This window comes from Gossypium hirsutum, chromosome A12 (assembly GCF_007990345.1).
Source record: "Gossypium hirsutum isolate 1008001.06 chromosome A12, Gossypium_hirsutum_v2.1, whole genome shotgun sequence".
Lineage (NCBI taxonomy): Eukaryota > Viridiplantae > Streptophyta > Magnoliopsida > Malvales > Malvaceae > Gossypium > Gossypium hirsutum.
This window is the reverse complement of record NC_053435.1, coordinates 92,120,684-92,130,560: the sequence shown is the minus strand read 5'-3', so window position 1 is coordinate 92,130,560 and position 9,877 is coordinate 92,120,684. Positions and strand designations below refer to the sequence as shown.

Sequence of the window (9,877 nt, the reverse complement as noted above, 5' to 3'; positions counted from 1 at the left end):
GATGACATAATAGTTCTTTAACCGATTTGCTTAACTTCGATTCATCAGACTATAGACCTTTTAGATTACCTACTAATACTAGTTGTATTTTTTCATTATGATCTGACCATGTAATTCAACTCAACATTAGTTAAATATTAGATAATCAATGAGCTAATATTTGCTTCTATTTTATTTTGCATGCAAAAACTGATGAAAACAAATATAAATAATATTAATGTGAATAATGAAATTTTATTTAAATTAATCTATTTAAAAAATTACAAATATAAATAATGAATAAACTACATTTTGAACACTAGATCCTAACATATACGTATTACACGCACTTTAGGCATCATTCCAGAAATCCGAATTTTGGGCAGGTGGCTGTCAATGAGGAGAAACTTAAACTCTAAAATGGTGTTGAGCCGACAATGGATCGAGGTTATTGGCTTTGAAATTATGCTTAGATTTTTGTGGATTTTTTATAATAAAAAAAATCTAAACCGATGAATGTACATGGAAGGAGGAGAGATTCATTTTGGAGGTGGTTTTGGTTGGAGAAGGCACTGGTGGTGGCAGCTCTTAGCGGTATATTAAGGTGATTGAATTTTAGGGTTTTTTGTTTTTAGAAATCTAGGCCGACATGTTTAGAGAGGAAAGAAAGAGTTTTGTTCCAATGGTGCTGACAACCTCAATGAAGATTGTTGATGGGGACTCAGGGCGTGAGGCTAGCAGCAACTTGAGAGGAAGGAGATTATTTATGTTTTTTTTTTGAGAATTTTGTGAATTCTTTTACATAATTATGATTATAATTTTTTATAATTTAAAAAAAATGAATTTTTAGAATTTTTATTTTTTATACTTTAAAAAAGTTGTAAAAATATTAAATTAATTATTTTAACTATAATTCAAAAATCAAATCAAATTAAATATTAATATTTGAATTAACATATCATGGCCTGTCAAACCATACTCTATATTTTTTCTTTAAAATTATAATAATGATAAATGGAGGAGTTGATGAAAATATAATAACCATACAACTGAAAAAAAGAAAAGTTAAGCGAAGCTAAACAATTTAGTCTAAAATAAAATCACAAAACAAATTTGAAACCGGAGCGTAGTGGGGGATTTAGTAATAGTTTACATAAATATATATACATATCCGAATTATTTAACGTTCGGAAGTTGGAACACATGGCTGCTGCTAAGCTGCTTATCCCCACTCTCTCCCACTTCCGGCCGCTAACATGCGCTGCGGCCGTCTCCGCTACAAACCCAGCGCGGCTGGTCCCTCACCCACCGGACCTCCTCAAGTGGATCAAGAGGGAAGGTGGGTTCGTGCACGAGGCTGTAACAATTACCCAGGATACAACTTACGGGCTAGGTCTTGTCGCCTCTGGAGGAATCCCCAAGGGTTCTGATCTTATCGTCCTCCCTGAACACTTTCCCTTGAAGTTTCAATCAGACAAAGACGATGAGGCTGACTCTGTTTTGCTCCCTTTGTCTAACCGAGTTCCAGGTATGTGTTTTTTAGCATTTCCACTTCAATTTTCTTTGGCATCTTTATTGTGTTTTAAGTGTTTGATACTAGTCCACAATGAAGAATTTTTTTTTTTGCGCGCTTCCCAGCATTGGAACTGCCCATTGATTCCTTTATGCTCCATGAATATTTGAATTTAATTGTTTTTGGTGTGGGTTTTCTTAATTGGATGACTCCGTAGAAAAGAGCCCAGCTATTACGTCTAAGTTCTTACAGGTTTAACTTCATTTAGCTTAAATGTGGAGGTTCATTGTGATTTATCTATTTTTATCAGGCAGTTTGGTTTGTAGCTCTGAAATGCTTTAGTTGCTAGTGGCTACAATTAATTTAATGAACTGAAATGTAGGAGATTTCAATTCTTCATATGTACTTTTATTGTTTAATTCTAAATGTCTTTTATGTAAACCTTGTAAGCCTCAATTTATAGCTAAATGTACATATTATTGAGTTAGCAATTAAGCTTAGTATTACAAGGGTACTGGCAGTCCATAGCTTCATGCTCCGGACTAGGAGTAATGTGAATATATGATCATTTTCCTGTACAACTATTCCATCGCATGGATGAAGTACCATCTAGCTAATAATTGTGATTGACTAAGTGTTAACTAATGGAAGCCTTGTCTCTTTTCAGGAACTTGATGCTCTTTCCTAGGAAGCAAATTTCAACGTGTTTCTCTTAGCATTTTATACTTGCTTAATGCTTATTGTGGTTATGCGTGTATTATTTTGCTCCTATGCTTGATTCAACCCCAAGATTCTCCCAGAGCCCACTTATAGTTAACTAGAATGGTTTGTTTACCAGTGGTCGTTAGTTTTTATTGTGTAGAGCTGTTTTGGACTTAACTAGAAAAAATGAGCTAAAAATTTACTTGAATTGGCTACTTGCATGTTTACTCGGTTTAGAACTTTGTTTTATCTACCAGGGTTGTAATGCATTAATTAGGACCATATATTTAATGAGTGAAAATGCTCTGCAAGGATGTTTATTCCTGCTTTTTAAAGTCTCTGATAGTTTCTATGAAAATTTTAAATATTCATAAGACATCTAGTGTGAAACTAGGTAGAGATTAGTGACAGAAAAAATAATACAACGAATGAGTCTGTTTCTATACATTTCCCTATTTAATTTAAGGTCAAATTCTCATTCTGCAATCTGTTAAATCACATTTGTCAAGGTGTATTTGTAAACATGTTTATATAATTTGTCCTTAAGTGCTATACCACCTTCTCTCTAACAGACTTTACTATTCTTATCTTTTGTATGCCCATGCATGTAGTGCACATTCTCATGTCAGTTACATTAACCTTTTAAGACGGATTGGAAAAATAATGGCATGTGAACATAGAGAAGGCCAGAAGAGAATAAATAGAATTAGTGCAAAATAAACCCTTCAAGATTATAACAAATGTAATAGATTTTTATGGGGTTGTGCATCAACTTTAATTGATCAGTGACTACTAGGGTTTAGGGGGGTTTAAAGAATTTAGCACATAACGCATGCAATAGATTTCTTCATATAGGTTAATAACTACCAAATTTTGTAAATTGGGCTGTTTAGAGTTTTAAATTGGACTATCTGGGAGCATTTGACAGAGGAACTATGGGCAATGAAGCTGGGTCTGAAGCTTCTACAAGAAAGAGCAAAGGTTGGATCCTTCTGGTGGCCATACATTAGCAATCTTCCAGAAACTTACACTGTACCAATCTTCTTTTCCGGTGAAGATATAAAGAACTTGCAGTATGCTCCTTTGCTTTGCCAGGTATTTATTTTCATCATTTAGCTTACTGGGTAGGACATGTCTTATTTCCTTGTGTGAATGAACTTTCTTTGGTCCAATCTAGTGGAAACTACTAGGACGAAATTTGAAAAAGATTTGATGAAAGCCAGTGTCTTTTCTACACTAATGGTTGGAGAGATCAAATTTTGGTCAGTGTTGAAATTGAGATTTGAGAACAAGGTCACCGTTCGCATTAATTTGCACCATTTTGGGTGTACATTCCCTTATTTTTGTTTGGAAATATCATTGATTCCTGCATTTGGCTTCAAAGTTGATTGTGATTTCCCCCCAACCAGGTGAATAAAAGGTGTCGTTTTCTTCTGGAGTTTGAGCAAGAGGTCAAAAATGTTCTTAAAAATCTTAAACCAAGTGAACACCCTTTTGGTGGCCAAGATGTAGATGCATCTTCCCTTGGATGGGCTATGTCTGCAGTCTCATCCAGGGCATTTCGTTTGTACGGGAAAAAGCTTCCAAATGGAACCCACAGTGATATTCCAATGATGCTCCCTCTGATTGATATGTGCAACCATAGCTTCAATCCAAATGCCCGAATTTTGCAAGAACAAGATGCTGGGAATCCAAAAATGCTGATAAAGGCAGGCTCATGTCAATAAATTATCTTTGTAATTTCAATCAGTTTTGATTTGATGAAAAACTGACATAGATCTTAGATTTTCTCATGCTTCTCCCTCTCATATCAGGTTGTAGCTGAAAGGGAAATCAAACAAAGCGATCCTTTACTTCTGAATTATGGTTGTCTAAGCAATGACTTTTTTCTACTGGATTATGGATTTGTTATACCATCAAATCCGTATGACCATATCGAGCTCAAATATGATGGTGCTCTTATGGATGCTGCCAGTATGGCTGCTGGTGTTTCTTCACCCAATTTCTCATCACCAGCTCCATGGCAACAAGAAATTCTCTTTCAGCTTAATCTAGATGGAGAAGTTCCAAATCTCAAGGTTATTTCTTCCCTTAGTGTTACTTTACAGTAATGGCTGCTGCCTGCTGGGACAAAACAGTTTGACCCTTGGTTACACTTTGGTCATTTATTGTGCCTTCTGTTTATTCCTAATAGGTAACCATTGGAGGTCCCGAATTGGTAGAGGGACGTTTATTAGCTGCTTTACGAGTTCTACTATCGAATGACAGAGAAATGGTGCAGAGGTATGATTTGAGTGTCCTAAAATCCTTATCAGCCGAAGGTCCCCTTGGAGTTGCAAATGAAGTAGCTGCTTTTCGTACCATTATTGCACTCTGTGTCATTGCACTGGGACACTTCCCAACAAAGATAATGGATGATGAATCTCTCCTAAAACAAGGCGTCTCGGTTTCAACTGAGTTAGCAATACAGTTCCGGATGCAGAAGAAATCCGTGATTATAGATGTTATGAGAGATCTCACCAAAAGGGTAAAGGTTCTTTTATCAAAGGAGACCACTACTGCTTGAGGCTAGATTTCTTGTGGTATGTAAGCATTCAACTCCCATTTGCTCGTTATTTGACACCTTGTTCAGGTTAAAAGATTTGCCCTTTGGTTTTTGCGATTTAACATTCTTTTTTATCTATGGAAATTTTTGGGAGGGAGTTAAAAACAGATGGGTAGTTTGATGATCTATATATTTAGGTTCAATTCCCAAAGAATTTGGATTTGGTTTCATTTTTGCCAAATCCAGTTATTGAGCGTGTAGAGTTCAAGTTATCAAATACTTGCGAGACTGATCCTTTTTTCTTCTTAAGATATATTTTCTATTTTTTTTATTTAATATTAAAAATCTTATCTCGTTCTCGAATATAAATAATCCATGTTCGAAACTAAGCATGAAAGGTAAATTAATTGTTTGCTAGATAAATGAGTTCAATCAAACATAACTCTGAAGTGCTCCATCTTGATTTTGATTAAAGTACATACATACAATATTAGTGTATATATATATATGTTTTTAATATGTACCTAAAAAATTGTGTGATGTTGATGGTTGCTCAGCCCATCTTTCTCTCTTAATCATGTGACTAATTTTGATTGCAGTACATACATACATTATATTTTAAATAAATTATATATTTAAAAAAATATTCAAATTACCATATTTAACTTTTATCCAAAATTATCTAAAATAATATAAAATATTATACTAATAAAATTAAGAAATAAATAAAATTTTAAAAAAGGTAATATTTACTTTTATCAAACAACATAATTATATTTAATGCTTAATTTTTACAAATTTAACAGACAACTTTTAATATAAATTTAATACTAAAAATTTATCACTTGACTTTTCATTTTATAAAACATCATATCCCATTACTAACAAATATTAAAAAGCCATTTAATTGTTTCTTTTGTATAAAGAAGCGGTGAAAAAGATAAGTAGATTAGAGGTTATTTCTTCCTTCATCTAAAATACATTCAACCAATGAATAAACTAATTTTATATTTTAAATAAACATCAAACTATAATAATTTAAATTAATTAATTTTATTCTTAAAAGTATATATATTTTCAAAATTCAAAATTTATCTTTATCAATCAATATATTTATGTTCTTCACTTGATATTTAATTAACCCAAAAGAATTAATTCAATGGAACTTATTTAAGTTTTGGGCCAATTAAGTGTTAGGTTGGAGGTTTGAATCCCATTTGAAGGGTTTTATTGTTAAGATAATTCCAGGTCTTTGTTCATGGGTCAGATCGGACTTAAATAAAAATTTAAATTTGTTTGTTAGGTTTAGTCCAAAAAATAAGTCTAAAATTTTGTCCAAATTCAGTCTAGATAAAAATATTAAAACATGAGGTTGACCCACCTGTATTATTATATTATTTTTAAAAAACATAATACATCAAAAATATTACAAACATTAAACTAAATATTTCCCAACAAATTAAAAATAAATTAAAAAAATATATGTATACTTAAATAACACTAAAAAAGTTGTAACTTAATAAGCAAATACCTCTAAAATAGTAACAAAATTAATAATAAAACAAGAGTTATACAATAATAACAAAATAGTAGCAACATAATTGTGATTGATAGCAAAATAGTGAAAAAAAACAAGAAAATAGCAACAAAACAACAAGAAAACAATAAAAAAATAATTTTTTTTGCATACTTGGGCCGGGCTCAAACCAAAAAAGCTTCACTTAAGGCTTGACTCATTTTCTAAATGAGTATTATTGTTTTTATCCAAACTCATTTTTTGGGCCTATATTTTTATTGAAACCCTCCTACTTTTTGAGCGTGCTTGGGTCTAATTTCAAGTCTTCAGACTTTAGGTTTCTTTTTTAACTAACATATTTTATTTTCCTTTGTTAAAAAATAGAACATGTGATTTTATATGATAAGGGTATCTAAGTTTTATCAAATAAAAAATAAAAAATATTTTAAAAATTAATATATACTTTTATCAAATAATGTAAGTATATCTAATACTTATATTTATTAATTGAGTAAATATTTTTTAATTTATAAAACATTTATTTTTTTATTCAAAATGAATGAAGATAGTATTGACTATTGAGTAGCCAAAATAGAGGAAAAGTGGGATTGACATTTAGGAGGAAGTGGATGTAGAATATAAAGCTGCCCAAATCAACCGGTATTTTGATGTGCTGTTTTCAACTAACATTTATATAAATGAAGAAAGAAATGTTTAAATTTAAAAACGCCCTACCTTTCACTTTTCTTCTCGAATACCTGTGACCTGCATTTCCTTTCCTCCCACCACACTTTTTTTGTGGGATTTTAATAAATCTTTCTTCTTTTTAATTACTCATAACTCTTTTTATTAAATCAGGTTACGAGTATTAAAACCATTCATTCACTCTTATTTTTTTCCAAAGTACAAGTAGATAATTTCAATGTTTGATTTATCTAGTTATGCTCTAAATAATGGTATTTAATCATTATCTTAATTTTTTTTTAATTTATCGATATATACTATTTTTAAAGAGAGAAAAAAAAATATTCTAAAAGGACGTGTGTTTTCACTAAAATTGACAGCATAGCACTTTTGCTCCACCTATGAATAATTAAATATTACGCATATAAAAATTATATTTACTAAAAATAATGAATGATTATTTGATTTTATAAAGAAAAGAGTTAAAAATAAATAAAAATAATATATTTATTAATTATAAGCATTAAATAAAAATACATATTAAAATGTCCCAAAAATGAATTTACAATTATTTAATCATCTAACCGAAAGAGTTATATATTAAAAATATTAATTAAAAATACAAAAAAAGAACTTGAAATAACATGAAATAAAAAATACAAATGTGAAAGATAGGAATTGAACTCGAGATTTAAGACAAAAACACTAAAATTTAACTATATGAGCAAACAAACTAAGCTATCAATATTAGTGAAAACACAGCGCGTTTTCAACTAACATAGCTAAAAATACGTTTTGTTTAAAAAAACAGTATAGAAATCACCATTGATAGTTAAATATCAATTTTTTTATGAGAAATTATTATTTTTTTCAACATATATATGAATAAATCAGCCGGAAATTAATTCAGGGAAAAAATATTGAATATGAAAAATAAAAATAAAAATAGGATGTGATAAAAAATAAAATTAGAAGATTGTTAGAGACACAATGAATTCAATGATCCACAAACTCTAAATTGAAACACCCAAGTTTTCGGCTTTCTTTAAATTTCAAACATTATATACCAACGTTTGAAATGGTGATTTCATATTTTAATCCAAAATTTGACAAGTCGTGATATGATTTTGGCGGAAGTTTCTCCTCTTTATTTGGTGAAATTATTTAATAAAATCACGTTAGGTATCATTTTATTCTTCTTCTTTTTTTAAATTAATAATAATTGAAAATAAAAACTTTATATAAATCTCAACTAAATTTAATTAAAAATGTTCATGAATTAAGTTGAGTCAAATTCAGTTTTGGCCCATATAAAGTTTTTAAATTAATTTTTCAAATTCAAGTTTGTCCCGACTTGAAAATTGATTTTTTTTTTGTTCAAGCTCAAGTTAATTTAAAAAGGTAAACTTAGATCTGGCTCGATTAACCCATATTAATTTTTTAAATTAATTTTTATTTAAAAATAAATTTTTAAAAATTATAATACACAAAATGCATCAAAAATGCTAAAATATAATAAATTTTGTTTTGAAGTTTTGGATGATGTATTTAATTGTTATTAGATTAACGAGTTAATATATATTATTATTTTTATAATATAATATAGTTGGGTTAGGTTGGATTAATTTCGAGCAAAAAAAAAATAATCTAATATTCAATATATATGTAAAACGGGCATTAATTCTACCTAAATTTATTTTTAAAATTTTATATTTGTATTCAAACTTTTTTAATTTTTGAAACAGATGATGTGGAGGGATAGGAATATGTCTAAATTCAACTGATGTAATTATGATATCTAATTTAAAGTCATTGTATATTTCGTGAAATAGTCAAAAATACCCATCAATATCATCAAGGATTTTTTAAAAAGGAAAGAAAGAAAAGGAGCGGAGAGGAAATGTAGTATTTTATGATTAGTTGATGAATCAAATCAGAAAGAAGATTCCATGTGACCCACATTGACTATGCACGCCAACCAGTTTTAATGTTCTATCTTCTTTCATATTTAATTTCCTACTTCAAATTTGACATGCCTTAAGTCTTTCCGGCAACCAAACGGCGTCGTTTTCACAAGTATGGATCCAAACAGTATCTTAATGTGCATTTTTAATACTATTTGATCCGGTTTTTCTTTTTATATTTAATATATTGAAAAGTTTTATTTTAAACTCAAATAGTAAATAATCAAGTTTATTTGTACAATATAAAAACTTAACCTAAAAAATTCAAGTATTTTTCAAATCAAGTCTAACTTGTAAAAATAAAAAAGGGTAAATTACTAATATAGCCACTTTAGTTTACCTTAAGTTATATTTTAGTCACTTATGTTTAAAATGTTACGTTTTAATCACTGAGCCGTTGATTGTAGTTAACAGTGTAATAGTAAGTTGACGTGGCATGTTAAATCATCATTTCAAACAAATTATACAATTGGTCCCTATTTTTTTCGTTTTGAGAAATTTATTTTTTATTTTTATGTTCTTTTAACTTTCTCTTTTTTTCTTTAATTTTCCATTCCTTTTTGCTTCTCCCTCTATTTTCCTCTCTTCTCCATCTCTTTTAATGTAAAAGAAAAAAATTAAATTGCTCAAAACGAAAAAAATTAGGGACCAAATGTATAATTTAACCTAAAATTTTTGTTTGAAATGATGATTTAACGTGCCACGTCAGTTTACTATTACACCATTAACAGCAATTAACGCTCAGTGACTAAAATTTTACAACACGATAACGTAAGTAAAGAAAAAATAAGTTGAGGAAAATAAAATTGACTATTTTAGTAGTGTAGTCAAAATAAAAGTTTTTGAAATTGAAGGAAGTTAGAGGTTGATTTAATTAGTAGAATTAAATTTTATTTGTGGTTATTTATATTTTTAAAGATTGGAAGTATTTATTTAAAAAATAATAATTTCCAACTCCCAACCGTTTCAACATT

The 9,877-nt window shown here is 29.4% G+C and overlaps 1 protein-coding gene across 1 annotated transcript; it reads left to right on the top strand.

The window, feature by feature from the left end:
- Positions 1-926: 926 nt before the first annotated feature.
- Positions 927-5,048, top strand: LOC107944423 (actin-histidine N-methyltransferase). Its single transcript, XM_016878254.2, has 5 exons — positions 927-1,507; positions 3,123-3,289; positions 3,604-3,903; positions 4,009-4,272; positions 4,389-5,048. Exons 1-5 carry the CDS (start codon positions 1,183-1,185, stop codon positions 4,758-4,760), a joined length of 1,428 nt encoding a protein of 475 aa, XP_016733743.2. The 5' UTR covers positions 927-1,182; the 3' UTR covers positions 4,761-5,048.
- The last annotated feature ends 4,829 nt before the right edge of the window (positions 5,049-9,877 follow it).

Excerpts from the sequence above, each read along its gene's own strand:
- LOC107944423 (XM_016878254.2), top strand. The coding sequence starts at position 1,183 with ATGGCTGCTGCTAAGCTGCTTATCCCCACTCTCTCCCACTTCCGGCCG. Across the intron at positions 1,508-3,122 it reads TTTGTCTAACCGAGTTCCAG|AGGAACTATGGGCAATGAAG; the intron begins GTATGTGTTTTT and ends AGCATTTGACAG. Across the intron at positions 4,273-4,388 it reads GAGAAGTTCCAAATCTCAAG|GTAACCATTGGAGGTCCCGA; the intron begins GTTATTTCTTCC and ends TATTCCTAATAG.